The following is a 20,492-nucleotide window of genomic DNA, read 5'->3' on the forward strand; positions in this document are numbered from 1 at the left end:
TATGAAATTAGCTATTCTCGTATGAGACGATCGTATTTTGTGGCGTCGCCATTATACATTAAAGTTTCAGACCCTAGTTTTGAACCCGAAAAAAATGTATACTACAAACGTTGGATGCCCCGTCCCCCACCCCTAGTCTCTTACTCATGTATTTTACGTTGAAATGGGGATGTACCCCTAAAAGGTAGACTAGAACTCCATAACCGTTACTTCTCAAAATAGAATCCGTGATGTAAATAATGGCTGGTAAAGGTAGCAAGTTATTAACTCAACTTAGGATGAATGAAAAAAAAAAGGATTGCTGTTTAGTATTCTATTTGACTACTAATAACTAAAAAAAATGGCACATTAGAATATTAGTTTAAAGTGGCAGAATCTGGTTTCACACGTGAAAAGGGACACTAAATTTGGTTCATCTACAAAGTTTTGACAAAGTTACAATAAACTTAAACAAAACTCTGTGATGTTGAAATGAAAAAATACCCCATAGCTCGTATCCATAAACCGTTATTTCTTAGACGTACGTGCGGTTTTTTTTTAGAAATATGAAGAAAAAACAGCATTTCGTGGTATCATAAACACCAGGATGACGAGAAACACTTGGGATGTACGGATATGGATACTCTAAACAATATAGTCTAAGTAATGTCTGATTTTAATTATCAGAAATTGCTTTAATAGTGAAAGATATGGCCCTAGTGTTTAAAAACTAGGCTTTGCCGCCTTTAAAGTCGCAGACCCTAGTTTCAACCCTTAATAATGGACACTAAATTTAGTTAAATCTACAAACCTGTAACACATCTGGATAAAGTTACAACAGAGTAAAATAAGAATCTGTGACGTTGACACGGTAAAATACCCTTAAAACAGATTACAATTCGACTCCATAACTGTTTCTTCTCAGACGCACGTGCGTTTTTTTAAATATGAAACATGCATTTTGTGATATTTAAAACATCATGGTTGACCAAAAACACTTCGGATGTACGGAAATGGATAATCTAAACAATAAAATCTTAGTAATGACTGATTTCTGTTCTCATAAACGGCTCTAATAGTGAACAATATGCCTTAGTGTTTAAAAACTAGGGTCTGTCGCTTTAAAACGTGCACCCTGGGGAAGGATGTACCCATGTGGTAAGGCGCTCACTTAATTCTAGGATCGATCCGTATAGCTGGGCCCACTGAGCTATTTCTCGTTCCAGCCAGTGTTCCTTAACTGATGGATTACAAGTAATACCGTGGGTAGAATAATAGAAATACATGGTGAAAAGGTTTGAGGCTAGCTAATTTTTATCGAATATGTTTATCTGTTTTGCCCGAATTTGTTCCACAAATTGACACCCACCCACCCCCACCCTTACGCTTATATGATAACATTAATATATTTTTTGCTTCAGGCAACACAAAGAAGTACCTAAGAATGCGTTCGCACATTCATGTATACACACATGTATTTTTTGGTAACCGATTATTAGTTATGGTAAAAGGATGTAAAATAAAATATTTAATAAAAATTATTATATTTATTATTTTTGTTTGTTTGTTTATTTAAATTACGTTGTCTAACATGATCACTTTAACATCTGGTAGAGAGAAAGAGAGAGGAAACATTTCATCTATATACGCTACTCTTACCGATAAAACAGCAACTAGGGATATTTTATATATAGACCTATGCGTTTCAACCGCTCCGGCAGCACATGTACGTACACGTGTATGTGTGTGTTCGTGAACAGTAGGCCGAATATAGTCGTTTTCAGCTAAACAAAAAGACACTTTTAAACTATAAAGCTAAGACACATTTTTATATTTTTGTTTAGAATGGACAGTTGCACCGTTCCCTGTTGTTGTTGTGTGGGTTTTTTTTGGGGGGGGGGTTTGGGGGGGGGGTTGGGTGGGGGGGGTTTGGGGGGTTGGGTTTTTTTTTTCTAATACGCGTAGTATTTGTGGAGGGGTATTGTTTTATGGGTTTGGGGAAGCACGAATTCGACTTCTCTTTTATTTGTTCATGATTTCTTTTTTCATGATTCATCTCAAAGATTTAAACTTTGTCAGACAGTTCATATTTTGCGGCATCTGGGGAAATACATCCATGCCTGCCTTGTATTTATATCTCAGTTGAGGTATCAAAGTTCCACGGTCTAATATCCCATTGCTGTATTATAATATATCGAAAGCTATGGTATGTGTTTGTGGAAAAACTGCATACTAATGCTTCCCTGCTGTTATTCGGAAGGAAATGCGTCTAAGATGTCAGGACAGTATTCAGATATCTCTATGAGCCTACTAACTAGGATAATGTAATGTATGATGTGTTGTATAGATATACTTCCAAAAAAATGTTAACTTTTCTTTGCGCATGCGCTGGGGAACCCTCTTTCCCCCGCTTTCCTGAAATCATGGCGACTGCGGCTAAAGTCAGTAAACCTGAGGGCAAAAATAATCATGATACGTCAGACGAACAAGCAGGTAACTCACCATGATGAAAATTCACCATTAACTGCATGTATTAAACAAGCATTAATAATATTTGGTCGATATTCTGAAGTGTATTGGTCGTTTTGCTCTTCGGAAATGAGTCCCTTGGAAAACCACATGTTCGCGGGTCTTTTGTTCATCATGTTCATGGTGGGAAAGCTTTATTTCTCAGTGTGCTTAAAAATGCATATTTATAGTGCAGTATGCGTAAATATTAAATATTTTGGAAGGTCTTTCTGTTAAATTGAATAGCTATATGGGCATTTTATGCAATGAAAAATGAAGTAAATTATCGCAAAATTAATCGGATGAGCAGGGTCGGCCATTTTGGTTATCTCCCTTGTTATGAAGAGTGGGTTTAGTGAAGCCAATGTTCACTGGATGAAATAGTTTTATCTTACATATATAACCAAATGTTAATCTCATATTGCATAAATTATAGGAGCGGTTATAGAATCTGTCCGCCACTAATCCTGTAAAAAGAGGGATTTTTTGGTGGGGATTCTTAAAAAAAGTGGGGCATGGTTTTTTGCGGAGGAAAAAGAAAGAAAATAAAATTATTTATTTAGAAAAAAAAGGACATTAAGACTTATTGGGGGGACCAGCCCCCCTTGCTAACCCTAATCACTCTGTAGCCGTGTAGGCTATAACAATCGACCGACAAAGTTCCTAAATTAAAATAAAGTAAAACAGAAAATCACTCGACCCTATGTTCCTAAAACAAACTAAACCCTAACCGTTCCTGAAATAAAACGCAAAGTTCCTAAAATAAAATAGAAATTAACTCGAGTTATTGGCTTTATTTTAGTAATTGTCAGAGTAGTTAAAATTATCGAAAATTACATATTCATTATTTAGTGTATAGTAAATGGTTGTATTTAGGTGGCGGACATATTCTATAACTGTACCAAATTATGTTACATGCTTGCTAGAGTAATTACAATTTCACTATTTTTGTTAAAGCTACTATCTCACTTCCCAACTTCTAACATTTCTTGATGCAGAATAATGAGAATTTAATAACTGCTGTAGTAAACATGTTTTTTTGATAAAACTTCCATCCATATTATTGTGTAAGAGTTGCTGTTCATTTTTATTTGAACAAATCATGTCTGTTTCTATAAGCATTGATATTATTGTGGCCAAATCTAAATCTTGTGAGGGTGTTTACATTTTTGTTATACTTTCTAATCCATGTGTTTTTTAATATATAAATGACTTAAGAGATCAGGACATGAACATGTGTCCAAAAGTTAATGTTATTCCGTAAGATTTTCAGTTGATGTTTGTCACAAAACATTGACTTGATTTATAATGCAGGGCTATATGACAATCTACTATATGGCAGAGTGATTGGAGCAGTTGGCTATGGTTCTGAATACTTGGTGATTAAATCTAGGCCTTAGCACTACATCATTTGTGGGCAGAATTTAACTCAGTTGGTTGAGTGCTCGCATGAGATGCTTGCATCACAGGAGTAAACCACATCAGTGGATTCATTCAGCTGATCGGTGGGCCCATTGGGCTATTTCTTGTCAGTGTTCGAGATTAACGGTATCCCGATATCCCGGGGATACCAGAATTTAATTTTGGATACCAGACTTCAATAACCCAGTATCCCACCAGAATACTAATGTTATGTAACATTTTTATTTTTTATTTTTTAATCCTGCATTTTCATTTATCACTGAAACAATGAATGTCGGTCATTTACTGAAGTTAGGTAAAAGTATTTTCGAGCTCGTATCCAGTCTAATGCTATGCCGTAAAAATATCTCCCCCAGCTCATACCCAGTCTAATGCTACACTGGAGCATTAGCAGGTAGCAATATACTGGGAACCGCTAAGTCGCTATTGTTTTTGTTGGATGTTTCCTTCCTTCAAATTTTATTTGAGATATTGATTCCACGTGTGTAGGAAATTGATACAGGTAGGTTTATCATTAGTAATGTCGGAAACACTTATAGATTACTGCTATATTAATTTATGTCATTATTACGCAAAAATAGATGCAGCAAATCTTTCTTCAGATTCTGTGTGATTGCCAATTTTATGAGAACAGTGTCGTCCAAGTTTCTTACGATGTTATTTATGAATTTCATTTAGGTGGGATACTAAATTCTCAGGTGGAATACCAGATTTTGAAATGTTAGTATCCAACTGGGATACTGCCCAACATTTTTAATCTCGAACACTGGTTGTTCTAGCCAGTGTACCATAACTGGCATATAAAAGGCTGTGATATGTGCTATCCTGTCTGGCATTGTGCATATAAAAGATCCCTTGCTACTAATGGACAAATGTAGCAGGTCTTGTCTTTAAGACTGTCAATAGCCAATGATTAATAAATCAATGTGCTCTAGTGGTGTCGTAAAACAAACTTCTTCCATTCAGCTGATGTTTTTTCTCTCGTTTCAACTAGTGCACCTACAACTGGACAAAGTGGGTGAACTGACTGATTTTCATAAGTAAATAATGGTCATAAAAATATATGCGGGTGCCCAAATTTGCCATTTCAGTAATTTTTGCAACAGTAATAGAGCTACACAGATATTTTATAAATTTGTATGATTTTGTTTTGGCAGATAAAGAACAGCAGGAGGCTATAGAACAAATTGATGAGGTTCAGAATGAAATCGACCGACTGAACGAACAGGCCAGTGAGGAGATTCTCAAAGTTGAACAGAAATACAACAAACTACGGCAACCATACTTTGGAAAACGTTCAGATCTTATAAGCAAAATACCTAATTTCTGGGTAACAGCTGTATCCTTTGTTCGATTGCTTTTTGTGTTTACAGTAAAATATCTATTGACACTAATAATACACATTGACTTTATAAATTTATGTAACAGTGACGCGTACTACAATAGATGTTTTTTGTCTTTCTAAAGAACACGTGGTAGTCTACTAAATGTAGTTAATACTTTTCCTGTGGTGGTGGTGGTGACGACAAACTTGAGCTGGACGTTTAACTCAACATTAAAGTTTTGTTTTTAGCTTCATTTCTCACAAACTTTAAGCTCTACCTCAATATAATTTGGTTTATTGTTATATTTGTGAACGTTTATTTTAATGCATGTGGGAATATTTTTTTGCCAAATTTTATTTTTGGGGGGCGGGGGAGTTTAATTTATTCTTTCTTTTTTAATATGCATTGAGATGAATATCTATATATGCATATATCTGCAACACCAAATATGTTTATGGTGGAAAGGCGTTTTCTTTCAAGGATTTCTTTATTTTAATATAGTTGCTCTTGATTAAAAAAAACCCCACCTGCATTTAAAATAGGTTTAATCCATTACCCGGACAACATTTTGACTAGATAAATTGAGATAATTTTTTTTTTTAATTGTTTCATAAATTTTTAATATGCAAGTGACAATCAACATTGATAATAGTAAATATTTGTTATAGTAATAAAATTAGTCATAGCCTTTATTTTTTACTACAGTCTTTGATATATGTATTAGTCGTTGGGATAAAAAAAAACCCAAAGAATAGTTCCACTGAGAGGTTCGATCCTGTGACCAAAGCACCTGAGGCAAGCACTTTACTGGCTGAGCTAGATCCCACTTCCTAATAAAATGGGCCCCCTGCACATGCTGTAACCTCGCCATGGTACAGGGGTGTAACATTCTCTCTGAGAATGGCCAATACAGCACAAATCCCCTTGAGTTTTTTAGAGATATAATTGAAATTTTTAGTTAGTCAGTTTCTATCTGTGATATTTGTATTTTTGCACAGTTCTTAACACTGTTTTTATTTAAATTTTGAATTTTTATATAGATGTATAGTTTGACACCCAATAGCCGATGTATTTTTCGTGCTGGGGTGTCGTTAAACAATCATTCATTCCTAATAAAATGGGTCGCATTAATGATTCGAAATAAAAAATGTTTTCTTTAACTGTAAAGTTTGTAAATCACCCACAAGTATCTGCTCTGTTGAATGAAGAAGATGAAGAAGCATTACAGTACCTCACGAAGGTTGAGGTTCAAGAATTTGAAGATATCAAATCTGGGTACAGAATAAACTTTGTAAGTGATTATCTTTCTTAGACTATGCATTCAGTATGATCTAGGTTCACACATTCCATACATATACTGACTTCCAAAAGAAACTATACCAATACTCTGAGAGACCACTGAAGAAAAAAACTAAATATTTTGCATGTTTAAAACATATTCATCGGTAGTGTTTTGGCATCTTGGGAACAAAATTTAATTTCCTAAAAACAGATATTTAACCACCATTTTACTTCCATTATCCAATTTATCAAAAATGTCTTGGTATAGTTTCTTTTGGACATCAATATAGAATATTCTGAAGCCTGCACATAAAACGTGAAGAAGTGTTATTGTTTAATGGTTATATGAAATTTACTGTGTGTTGAATTGATTGGGTCTAGGGGGTGATTTTTATAAATAAAACTATAGAATACTAGTTTCTATTGGTGGAAAGAATTTTGTGCGTCATTCCGTGATTTGTGTGTATACAAGGAAATGGGATGGATGGGAAATAACTCTTTATTGTCAGTGGTCCTGAAATTGATTAATTAGTTAAATGAGGAATGCTCTGAAATCATGGTACAATTAATTATCACTAGCATTTGTTAATTACATGTTATGTTTTGGGTTTTTTTCCAGCATTTTGATGCCAATCCTTATTTTGAAAATGAAGTAATAACTAAAGAATTTCACCTAAATGATACTGGTGAACCCTCCTCTAAATCTACACCCATCAACTGGAAGGCCTCAAAGGTAAGTATTTCAGAGTAACACAAGAAAAGGTAGTATTGAATGTAGTAATTGCATTTTGATATACAAATTCATTAATACCTAAATATTTTCAACTGAATTTTATACTTACAGTGCTGTTCTTTATTAACCTTTAGACTACTGGATTAATTTTTAACAAAAACCACATTGAGTGGGTACAAGTTTATAATTTTTACTCACATATATTCACTTAAATGTTTCATAAATACATGAAATAAAGTTCATATATGAATCGGTAAGTATTATTTTCGTGTCTTTTTTTGTAATTTTTATTATTTTAGATCGGCTAATGGTGATTAAAATTAGGCAAAAAAAAATCAAAAAAGTTGCGTTTACTTACGGGCATTTGTGGCCAGCTGTCCAGTATTTATGTCCATTATTCCCGATAACAGTGGTTTTCTGACCAGAATTTTTTTTTAAACCCGAACTACGATTCATATTGCAATATTTGGTAATTTTCGTTGTTGGTAAAACGATCAAATTTATTATCAAATTAGCTGTCACAATCAGCTATCGATCCCTGAAAATTACCGCGACGTGCCGCCATTGTTGTCAAGCGAAAATACTTGCCGAAAACCACTTTTTGAACTCAAAATTTCAAGATATTTTCAATTGAAAAAATCAAAACAAAAACCACCATTTTGAAAAAAAATCTTTTTTCTTTAATTATGTTTCCGGTGAGTGTCGTGTGCAAAACGGCGGGAAATATGAATTGGGGAATGCACTGTATACAGTGTACAGTATATCGACTGACGTGACGTCGGGCGAGATATCTCGCCTGCAGTAGTCAGAAGGTTAAGTAAGCCTCTACGTTCAATGCACAATATTTTAAATGTTATAATGCTTAATATTAATAAAGCACAGACATTTTGATCCACATCTTAACTAAAATTAAATAGAATTCATTTGCATTATGTGGGCAGGATGTAGCCCTGTGGTAAAGAAGTGGCAACAGCGGGTTTCCTTTATCTATATCTGTGTGGTCATTGACCATATGTCTGACTGCATATAACCGTAAATAAAATGTGATGAGTGCGTCGTTAAATAAACCATTTCCATCCTTCTATAACCATATGTCTGACACCATATAACCGTAAATAAAATGTGATGAGTGCATCGTTAAATAAACCATTTCCATCCTTCTGTAACCATATGTCTGACACCATATAACCGTAAATAAAATGTGATGAGTGCATCGTTAAATAAAACATCTCCTTCCTTCTTAGGACTTAACAAAAAAATCCAGTTTGGCAGCGAAAGGTGGAAGGAAACGGAACTACGATGAGCAAGAATCATTTTTCTGTTGGTTCGCCGATCATGGGGATGCAGGTGCTGATGAGCTGGGAGAAGTTGTGAAAGACGACATCTGGCCCAATCCTTTACAGTACTATTTGGTAAGTCAGTTTGTCATGGTGTACCAAATTCGAGATAAAAATTTTAGAAGTTTTTCACATTTATAAAATATTTTTTATTTTATTACTAAGTAAGCCATTGTAATGAGCCTGGTGTGTTTGTATAATTGTTAAAAATCGTTTAATTTTTAGGTCTATATGGCCATATTTAGTGCTCTTCTGTAAACAATTCCATTGATCTATAATGAAATAAAATTGAATTTGTTGTGTTAAGAGCTGACAAATTATAACAGTTATTCATTTGGACTGGCCTAAACTTCTGCTATCAAGTTGCATTTTTCCATGTGAAATAGCACTATTTAATTTCCAAATGCAATTTGTGAAAGAAATTGTTGGAACACCATGCAGTTAAGTTTGTGTATCTGTCATTTTTCAGGCTTCAGAAATAGACGAGGAGGCGACAGGTGAAGTTGGGGAAGGTAGGTGACACATATATTTCACCTGAACGTCATTTGTGGCCCCTTTTTCAATTGGCTATTTGGTGATATGAAAGACATTGTGTAACACTGTTCATGTAGATCTGTCATCTAATGTGTATTGATGGTAACTGGTGGGAATAGGGAAGCTTGAAAAAGTCAAATTGTTATCCAACCCGCTAATTAGATACTTATGATCTTCCATTTGTATCTATGTGCGTCGTCAGATAAAAATTTCCTTTCATTTGTATGTACGGTATCCACTCCAGTCATGTGACTACATGTTTATCCTTCAGTGATTTGTTACCTGTATGTTGTATTTAATGATGTGTTGTATGCAACCCCTGCAATTAAGAAAATGTTTGACATTGAATAGTCCACAGCAAAAAAAGTGCTGTGGAGAATTAAAACTCCCCATGGCATTGCCATGACCAATTCCAGGAGTTGATTATGAATGGTTTGTTTTCATATTTTTCAAATCCACTTATCCTTTTGTTTCGCATAAAATTAATTTTGAGCTACTACAAAAAAACAACAACCCAGGCCAGAAATGTTTAATGTGCCAAATTTAATAATTGAACAAAAAGGTTTTAAAAATAAGTAAGCTTTTAATAGGTGACAGGTTTATATTTATTTATCCAGCAATCACTGTATACATTGGCAAGATATGATGACTAGATAAATCTCTATATCTCTCAACTCGTATTTCAGAGTAGATTTTCAATAAACATACTCTTTAAATCATTTGTCGAAGTACAGTAAATACAAATCATTTTTAGTTTTGCAATAACGATACAAAACTTATATATTTACTTATGAATTAGTTTAGAAATGCTTTTTTAACGTAGCTAGCATCTTACAAATAATGACGTCATGTATCTTGTTATGACATCAGAAGGCAAACGCCTTGCTAGATTGACGATACTCGATTTGTGTACACAAAACTGGAATAAATAATCATTTTCTGAATATTCCTGTAGGATTGCAGGATCAAAGAAATAACTGGTTAGAGCCTCGCTGCATTCGCCATTCTAACCTTCACAGGATATAGCCTATATCCAATGATAGAAATAAGGATAATTTTTAACTAGTCCACTGGACAAATACATCTAAAAATCTGCTTGTCCAAAAATATTTTTTATTTGTCAAAATAAATAGTTTTTGTTCATGTACAAGGACAATGTTTTTCATTGCTCAAAATGAAACTTCTTTGAACATTTTCACTTGTCCATTTTGTTTGTCCAAGCAGATTTTCACTTGTCAGTACAAACGGGCAAGTACTTATTTCGAACACTGATATCTCAAGACAGTAACCAGATATTCCCTATGTAACTGGTTTGTATTTTGATATTTTCACCAGATGATGAGTTGGATGAAGAAGGCCTTGAGGATGACGAAGGTGCTGAAGAAGATGATTTGGAGGAAGATGAGGTTTGTACAATAAATTCAAAATATTAGACATAATTGCTCTTATTGCTCTATATTGAGCTATGACTTGAATCTGAACAAAATGTGTATAGTGTCACTTTATGTGACAATTTGTTTACAGCTGTTACCAGAAGTGTGCAATGTAGTCCACTTGTAATGCATATAGTTGATGAAATTGTTGGGCCATTAATAGTGTTCTACATTCGGTTTTATAACTTACTCTTCTGTGGCTAGTGGACAAAATGTTTTTACTCGCCAAGCTTAAAATGTTACTAGCCACACAACTCTTTTTGTATCGTTTATGCATGTGTTGTAACCATCTAAACATTATACATGACTTATGCTGCTGGATTAATAATAGTTTTAAACAAAGAAATTGTTTAGTTTTCACTCAATCATGAATTTGAAATAGGACCATTTCAGAATTGATCGCATGAGGGAGGTGGGAGGGACTGTAATTATAATTTTATGCCTCACATGACTGCTATTTTATCCCCTACGTATCCTACCGTTTAAATAAAATATTATTTTGTGGGTGGTGGGTATACAAAAAAACAACAACAACAACAATCTCCCTTGATTTGATTTGTGCCAGCAACATGCTTGCTAATTTTTCTACAATAGGCACAGTGCATTGTGTTAGTATTATTGTCATATTGAAGCCACGGAAACTGAAAGCCAAGTTTCATTAAATTTTCTACATATTTTGGCCTGCTCTGTTTTGGTTTCAGCTGCAGATGTCTCAGATTGGTCTTCATTTTACTTTTCAGTACTCGTTTCACCCGTCTCGTCTTCTTAATTAGCGTTTGAAATTTTATATTTTCGTTTTCCGGAAGAATTGTAATATTTTAACATTTTGCCGCTTTGAAAGTTGTTATGCTTCTACATGCTGGGCGGAAACAACGTATACATCTACACAGCAAGACAAACAAAAACACCGCTAACTGGGGCTGTATTCGATTTGAATGAGTGTAGCAACATGCGTAATGGCTTAGCAGATCAAACACTTGTCTGTTCAATAATTAAATAGTCGAAACTTGGCAGGGTTTTTTTTTTTTTTTTTTTTTTACCCTGCTCCACATAACATTTTGTAACATTAAAACCACCATCCCTTCTAAAATTATGTAACACCCTCGTCACCCCTCCACTTTTCTCTGCCACAGTTATGCATTTTAACCAACATTATTTGGTTTGCATTTTTTTTTCTTTTGAATTTATTTTAAATAAACCGGCCTCGGTCTACAGGCTGGTAGGTACTGGGTTCGGATCCCAGTCGAGGCATGGAATTTTTAATCCAGATACCGACTCCAAACCCTGAGAGTGCTCCGCAAGGCTCAATGGGTAGGTGTAAACCACTTGCACCGACCAGTGATCCATAACTGGTTCAACAAAAGCCATGGTTTGTACTATCCTGCCTGTTGGAAGCACAAATAAAAGATCCCTTGCTGCCAATCGGAAGAGTAGCCCATGTAGTGGCGACAGCGGGTTTCCTCTCAAAATCTGTATGGTCCTTAACCATATGTCTGACGCCATATAACCGTAAATAAAATGTGTTGGGGTGTGTCGTTAAATAAAACACTTTTTTTTTGTTTTTGTTTTTTTAAAATAAATAATTGATTAAAAAATCATCTAATAGAAAATATGGCCATGTATGGCTGCCGGTATTTAGTTCATGCTTTTAAAAAAAATCACTTTGTTTTAAAGACGTTGCCGGTAAGTAAATCTTGACCAAAAAAACCTCCCCCATAATGTTTTTAACGCATCGCATGGTGCATCAAATAGCGTTACATAATTGTTGAAATGCTCATTTATAATGTATTGTTTAATAATCAGTCTCCATTTTGCATGTTTGATTACAATGTGTGTAATATGAACAGTGAGTGAGCAACCTTTACTTGATTTTGTATTCGTGCTCTTATGCAACCACCACTAATGTACCATAGTGAATCGGTTATGTATAGTACAATACAGTATTCAGAACTTCTTTAGTCGGCCGATTACATACATGATCCAGAAATCCATATCAATTGAGATATTCCAAATGGTTGTGTGCATTAAAATAATACACCAATCAAAATATCTTGATTTTTTTCGAGATGAGTTCTGAACGGTACCGAAAATTAATGCGGAATTCACAGTGATCAATCTGACAACTCCGTAAATAACAGTGTTCCGACTGCACAATGATGTCAACAAATTTCATTGGTTTTCGCTGTTAGGACTAACGCACATGGCAAATAATTCAATACTTAGACATTTTTGGAGTCAAGTCGCCATAAATTAAGTCGGTCGCCACGCCAACATTTTGGTCGCATTGCCAACCATTTTGGTTGCAACGTAGAACACGGGTTAATAGAACAAGCATCACTTGGCCGTTGTTTGCAAACATATTTTGAATGGTGGTTTACGAAATGGTCATTCGGTTTAATGCGTAGCGTAAAAATCTGTCTTCCGAGACAAGCAACGAACTGCTGGCTAAACTTACTCCTGGAAAAATCCTGTCCCATCTGCGCAGGCGCAACAGACTAAGTAGTAAACCAGCTCCAAGTTCAGCCAGCAAACGTTTCGCTAACATTCACGAAGTATTTGATTGGTTCCCAATGTGACCATTTGGTTTATCGTGAAGCGCATAATCAGTCTAGCGTTTGTCAATAGTACTGCACACGGATCAATCGTCAGTTTTACAGCGTGTGGCAATAGTAAAATAGTTGTTTTGGTTTTTTTAACTTCGCGGAAAATCGTAATTCCGTTTGCAAATGTAAATTCGGTTTCACAATGGGAATTCTGTCCGTTTTCCGCGATCGCGAAAAATCACTGGGTCTACCAGTGAGTGTGCTCATGAATCAAAACAAAGCCAATGAGCAGTAATGGACGCTGTATTCGTGGGAAATTAACCAATACATTCAGACAAGCACCAAGAAAATATGGACGGGAGTCTGAGCAACTGTGGCGAAAACAAGACGTCGGAAATGAGGGTAGTAAACGTCGCATGCGACACGCGAAGCCTTGTTTTGCAACCACTGGTTTATCATTTACCAGTCAAACCAGAGGGGTCTATAGGTTCTGGCTCTGTCTCACAGACGTGTTGTTGATTTTTGTTTTTTTATTTTGTAGTGTCTCATACTATTAGTTTTTGATTAGATTTAGCTTTTATGACAGTTTGCTTAATTTTTGAGAGAGTGGGCCTTGAACTTAGAATACAAATTTATAAAATTGGGCACGGTAGGGAACATGTATTGCTTTTGCAGTACTCTCAAAATGCTCATCTTTCCCCAAATTCATATTTCCAGTCATTTGGCACACAGCTTTGACCGGAAATAATAATAGAACAACAGGGAATAGGTTCATCAATACTGGTGGATTTATTATTTTGCTTTTTGGTGGAAAATACCTGGGAATTTTGAGATGAAAAAGTGTCATTCATTTAAGAATTGACAGCTGATTGTGATAGCTAATTTGATAATAAATTTGATTGTTTTGCCAACAATTAAATATTGGGATATTTAAGTTTTTTGTTTTATACATAATTTAAACAAAATTAACTAATCTAAATATATATAAAAAAAAAAAAAACCCATTCAAATAGTACTGACATAAAAATTATAAACTTGTACCCAATCAACTTGGTTTTTGTCAAACATTAATCTAGTGGTCGGAAGGTTAATATGAAATACATAATTGAATGCTGTAGTGGTTATGTAATTGGAGCATTCTTGGTTGCTGCATTTGTCGGTCCGTGACACTTGCACTGTAATTGAATGCAATAGAACACAGCATGTCATAACTCCCAGAGTACCTAATTCGGACCCTGGATCTAAATCATGCTTACAATATAAATTAATTTTTTAAAATCATTCTTGGTTAAATAAACATAAACCAAATCTGTGAAATAATTATAAACCCCATTTTTAAAACCCAAAATGGAATCTGCGATGTTAAATAATGGCTGGTAAAGGTAGAAAATTATTAACTCAAATTGAGGTGAATCAAAAAGGGTTGCTGTTCAGTCTTCCATTTTGACTACTAATAACTGCAAGAATGGCACACTAGAATATTTGAGACCATTGAAAATAGGGGTAATATGGACAAATAAAGAATGTAAATGCATATACTGACTCATATAGGATAATAATAAAGAAAAGTCAAGTTCAATAGTGGGTAAAGTATGCAATGCAGAACATTAAACATTTTCACAAAACTAGTTGTCTATTCTTAGTAAATTTTATTTTGATACATTGTATACTTTTAAAAATTGCGCATGGAATTAAAATTATGTTTTAGAAAAAAGGCTATCCCACATAATCTTCTCTGTTTATTTGTCCCACATATAGTTAATCCGACATATTTTTTATTCTCTCTGTATGCCTCATGATACTGAGCTGGAATTTGTTTATAGCTTTATCCTGATCAGTTACAGGTTAACTAGCTTTTATCACAGTTACGGCCCTTGAACCTAGGATAGGAAACTGTTGGGGCCCGGTAGGGGACATCTATTGTCAGAATGGTTGTTTTTAACCTTTAGACTACTGGATTAATTTTTAACAAAAACCACGTTGAGTGGGTACAAGTTTATAATTTTTACTCACATATATTCACTTAAATGTTTCATAAATACATGAAATAAAGTTCATATATGAATCGGTAAGTATTATTTTCATGTCTTTTTTGTAATTTTTATTATTTTAGATCGGCTAATTGTGATTAAAATTAGGCAAAAAATCGAAAAAGTTGCGTTTACTTACGGGCATTTGTGGCCAGCTGTCCAGTATTTATGTCCATTATTCCCGATAACAGTGGTTTTCTGACCAGAATTTTTTTTTAAACCCGAACTACGATTCATATTGCAATATTTGGTAATTTTCGTTGTTGGTAAAACGATCAAATTTATTATCAAATTAGCTGTCGCAATCGGCTATCGATCCCTGAAAATTACCTCGACGTGCCGCCATTGTTGTCAAGCGAAAATACTTGCCGAAACCACTTTTTGAACTCAAAATTTCAAGGTATTTTCAATTGAAAAAATCAAAACAAAAACCACCATTTTGAAAAAAAATCTTTTTTCTTTAATTATATTTCCGTTTCCGGTGAGTGTCGTGTGCAAAACGGCGGGAAATATGAATAGGGGAATGCACTGTATACAGAGTACAGTATATCGACTGACGTGATGTCGGGCGAGATATCTCGCCTGCAGTAGTCAGAAGCTTAATATGAAATAATAAAAAAAATTGACTGCTGTAATTGAAGCATTCTTGGTTGCTGCATTTGTCGGTCTGTGACGCTTGCACTGTAATTGAATGCAATAGAACACAGCATGTCATAACTCCCAGAGTACCTCACTCGGTCACTGGATCTAAATCATGCTTACAACATAAATTCATTTTTAAAAATCGTTTTCAGTTAAATAATAAACAAATTAACCCGATCTGTGAAAAGAAAAAATTGTGGGCCATTAGACATCACTTTTAATATGTACCGTAGATCTGTTTTGTCGTGGAGTTTGCAAATTAAGTTTCCAGGTCTGGAAAGACATGAAACTATGAATTGGGTCATGGAAAAAGAATTGGTTTATACTATATTTCTTCCATTTAAAATAAAAAGAATACTGTCAACTCTCATCAAAACATTGTAATATTGCTAGATTAGGTTGATGATTGCAGAAGCCTTGACAATCCTGCAATCTGGTAATGAAGTCACAAGTGTATGAACCTTGTAATTGACAGAATTCAACCAGTCCAAGCAGAAAAACGCCTGCTTATGCGCTTAACAGTAAACCAAATGGTCATGTCTGGAATCGATTAAATAGTGTGCAAAACATTAGCTGGCTGAAATTTGGGCCGTTATTCTAGTTTTATGATTTTAGTATCAAAAATTAACTACAACATTTTTTAAGGATGTGAAATATTTTAATTTGTTGTTTTGTAAAGTATAAATAAATGACCAAGCTGTTTTTTGTTTTGTTTCAGGAGGCTGAAGGTGAGGAGGCGGAGGAAGCGGAAGATGGGGAATAAATGGCTATGTCACTCATTTTAATCATTGTTGATCATCTCATTGAACCCGTCATCAATTAGCCTTACAGTCTGTGCAGCAAACGTGTTTGTCACATTATCACATTGCAGGTTTCTAACCGTACTGCTCCCAGTTGGAGAACCATGGCATGAATCGTTGGGACTCTGAACACAGTAAATCGTTAATGGCATTCCGCATTTGTGTCGTCTGTACTTTTGATTCTGCAGGGACTGCATCATTTAATGTTGACACATGTTTTAATTGATTGCTTTCATGTTTGAAGAAACGACTCCCATTACACAGTGTTGTATCCGATTTGAACATTGTAGTCAGACTTGTGAATTTATTATTAATTATTTTGTGGGGAGTAGCTCATCTGAACGTAATTGCAGACGAGGTGATGTTACTAATCAATTTTAGGTTTAAAGTCTACATTGTTTTCATCATACAGTATAAAACTAATGGCATTACAAGTTAAACCTTTGTTCAAGCATTTCACTATGTAATAGTAGAGCGCTGCTCATATTTGTTTAATATATAGTCGACATTATCTCTTTCTTGATATCACTGTTCTGCTGCCAGAATCATGAATACGTAATATACTTTCTATTTGGTTGGGTGTATTCAAGAAACCACATAACTGCGTTAATGTTTTTCGTAAGCAATTTGTATTACTAATGAATCTAAGCATTATTGGTACAGGTACATTTGTGCTGCTAACAATTTGGTTTCCTTGATGCTGAATATCTTTATACCTATCTTGGTTTACTAAATATTAAGGGGTTTTTTTACTCATTCTTTTTGCTTGCATCATTGGGATTAAGTGAGGTATGATTTCTTGAGACAAAATCTGAACACAGTTAAGGCCTCTTGAAAATTGCAAGTTCGGTCATATATTTGCATTGCTTGTGCAAGTCTTAGTTTTGTGTAACCCATTTTTTGTTCACATATTAAATGTAGAACATTTACAATGATTGTGATAGGTTGCACAAAACTAAATTGGTTGGCTGAATTTGTTTTTGCATTACAACTTGTAAATGGTTTATATGCCAATTTTTCAATTCCCAGAGGCCTGCAGTGTTGTAGCTCATAAGCTATCTTTTGGACGAACTGTGGTTTCTGCAAGAATGTGACGCTTTCTAAGATGTTTGTTTTCATTACTCCATTTTCATTTACGTTGGAGATTTCAACCCAACTTAACTGAAATAGCCCCCATTTTAAATGTGATTGTTTGTATATTTGTAGCCTTTTTAGCTCATGATTTGTCTTATGTTAAAAATATTTCCTCCTCTAATTCTGTCTAGTTGTTGGTGACTTCCGTTTGTTACATGAATATCATTTTATACTGCTTGTCTGATAATATACTAGTGTATGCAGAATCAAGATTAACACCCCTAAACTAAAAACACCCCTGAAATACAAAATGATACATGAGATATACATTTTAAATACATTGTCTTACTAACAAAGATGGCAGATCGTTTTAAGATTGAAGAAAAATGTAAATGCCGAACTTAAACATTAATGAAAAGAATATCCTGAATTTTTGTTTAATTTTTACCATTTGAAAAATATATTGGTCTTAACAGAAGAAATTTTAGCTGTAGAGTAATGTGCTTTGTCGTGAAGTAAGACATTTTATTAACATGGACGTTTTTCATCTTTGTAGGTGTACTTTGCATCAAGCAGTATTTCTTCACCTTTAGAAGTGAAATTTTCACAATGTAATTATTTTTATACTTTAAGGTTAATCATTCATTTGCATGTAGTATTGTTGGAAACGTTTGATGTACAGTAACTGTCGAGGCCACCTGCAGTTTGATTGCAACATGCATTGTTTTGTTACGGTTTGGGGGATACTTATGAAAGTCTCTTACTTCTTTGTATGCAAGGCAACTACTTTTTGCTAAAAAAAAATTCCTTCTCCACAAACAAATGATATATGTCATGAAAATATTACAGTTTAGCTGTTTATAAATTTGATGTAGAGTCATTGAAATTGCACATTGGTAATGTGTGTTTTAAAATTAAAACCCACGTCCATACGGTTTCGGTTTGGCAGTTATATTAAGAAGAAATCATGCTGTGTGGTTTTCCTGACCAGCGAGTCCCATTTGGATCAGACTGAAAGGTTCTGGTGTTTCATTGTCATTATCACCTTTTTACTCATCTCAACCCCATGATTCCGAGAAAAGCCAGCGGAAAATAGGAATATGTGTTTGTCGAGAGATGTATTGTGGTCTTACAATCTATCCAGCTTTCAATTGTTTTTGTATTTGAAAAATAGCTGTTCTCCCATTACATTCAGACACCCTTTCATTCGTCATGATTAAAATGTCTTGAAATATTTAAAAATTAATATTAATTTTCTAAAGTGGACACTAATACAAGTGAATTGATCATCTGTAGGTTTTAGCAGGCTGCTGGCATTGGCTGCAGGACAGATGAAATGTAAACAGATTTACGGTGCACTTGGTACCTCAGAATACTGTAACCAAATTGCCCCATTGCTGTAGAAATCAGACTGAGGCTTTAAAAAAATCTATATCTAACTTGCTGAGCACCTCAAAAATAGTGCCATGGAAGTATGTCTTTGGAAATTGGTTTCATAGTGTTTCAAGTGCATTGAAAAAGGTATTTCCTGCTTGAAAATTCTCTGTACAACTTCCTTGCATTCTTGAAAACATTCTATCGGTTAAAATGATCAATGCTGTTTGGTGGTAGATTTAAAATGCACCGTTTCCATATCTCAAATGCAAAGAACTTTGGCAATGTTTGGTTATATTTAAACTCCTCAAATTTTACTTGCATGCAGAGATAAAATTGTCATCAAAACTACCATTTCATTGTATCGAATACACAGGTTCAGTCACCTATGAATGGTATTACATTGTTTGGGGGGGGGGGGGGGGGGGGGGGGGTGGGGGGGGGGGGGGTGTGTAAATATTTTTAAAATATAGATCCTTGATTAATAAATATGATATATATTGGCCTCCTAGTCCATTGTTCATTACCAAGCACCCTGAAGGTTTTCAAACAATCCATTTCTAATTGTCATCAGTACATGCATTTCATACAGTTTACAGGTTAATCATTTTATATTGGGTCATACCACAAAATTTACTACATTTTATTACTGTAGGTTTTTTATTATTTTTATTTCCTCTGAAGGCTGGATAGATTGTAAAGTGTTTTTGGGTTTCCAGCTTTAACGATTTGTAGGTCAAAATGCAGCACAGAATAGTAGTAACCATTGACTTGTACTATTCAAACCCTTCGATCTACATCACTTAAGATGACATAATGTGCTGAAGAAAAGTTCACTTCTGCAGATTGTTTGACTTTTCATTAACAAAAATCATTGGTGTATGTGAAAATTTGCTATACTGACATTAAAACAAGAACATCTTTGTTTAAATGACAAAATTGTAGTGTTTGAAAATGCTATCGATCCACAAGATTCAACACTGAAAAAACTAAAATTGTATTTTTAATATTTTCTGCATCAGTGTTTTCAAAAATAATTACTGTTCGACATGTGCAACAAAAATGTTTTTTGTAGTGAATGTTTCATCAGTGTATTTTGGTGGTCTGTTGTGATCTAGGTTGCAGAGTTTATCCTTTCTCCTGTATACTATTTAAACATCAAAGTGTTCGTAATTGATCTTTGAAACGGTTTACAATTGTAAATAAAATTGGTGCAAGACAATAATCTTGTCGGAGGAATTATTTCATATGCATGCTTGTTTACAGGTTAAAGCTGGAAGTTTGTGACAAACGAAATGTGTTTGATAAGTGGTGTGAATTTTTTTTTTTTTTTTTTTTTTTTTATAAAATGTTTCATAGTATGTCGGTGATGCATCAGATTTTATCATGTCATTACAACAATCACAAATGTCAAAATAAAGATGTGTCATAAACAACAAGATTGTATGTATTTTCTATCTGTGTTCAATTAAAAACC

The 20,492-nt window shown here is 34.3% G+C and overlaps 1 protein-coding gene across 1 annotated transcript; it reads left to right on the plus strand.

The window, feature by feature from the left end:
* The first annotated feature begins 2,374 nt into the window (after positions 1-2,374).
* Positions 2,375-20,451, plus strand: LOC121383248 (protein SET-like). The gene is made up of 8 exons (XM_041513147.1): positions 2,375-2,472; positions 5,067-5,248; positions 6,403-6,525; positions 7,135-7,248; positions 8,493-8,660; positions 9,055-9,097; positions 10,455-10,525; positions 16,486-20,451. The coding sequence occupies exons 1-8, from the start codon at positions 2,403-2,405 to the stop codon at positions 16,528-16,530; spliced, it is 816 nt and encodes a 271-aa protein (XP_041369081.1). The 5' UTR covers positions 2,375-2,402; the 3' UTR covers positions 16,531-20,451.
* The last annotated feature ends 41 nt before the right edge of the window (positions 20,452-20,492 follow it).

Source organism: Gigantopelta aegis, chromosome 10, assembly GCF_016097555.1.
Source record: "Gigantopelta aegis isolate Gae_Host chromosome 10, Gae_host_genome, whole genome shotgun sequence".
Taxonomy (NCBI): Eukaryota; Metazoa; Mollusca; class Gastropoda; order Neomphalida; family Peltospiridae; genus Gigantopelta; species Gigantopelta aegis.

Bases quoted from the DNA above. Each gene is read 5' to 3' on its own strand.
- LOC121383248 (XM_041513147.1), top strand. From the start codon at position 2,403: ATGGCGACTGCGGCTAAAGTCAGTAAACCTGAGGGCAAAAATAATCAT. The intron at 5,249-6,402 runs GTATCCTTTGTT...TTAACTGTAAAG, and splicing joins CTAATTTCTGGGTAACAGCT to TTTGTAAATCACCCACAAGT. The intron at 9,098-10,454 runs GTAGGTGACACA...TATTTTCACCAG, and splicing joins GACAGGTGAAGTTGGGGAAG to ATGATGAGTTGGATGAAGAA.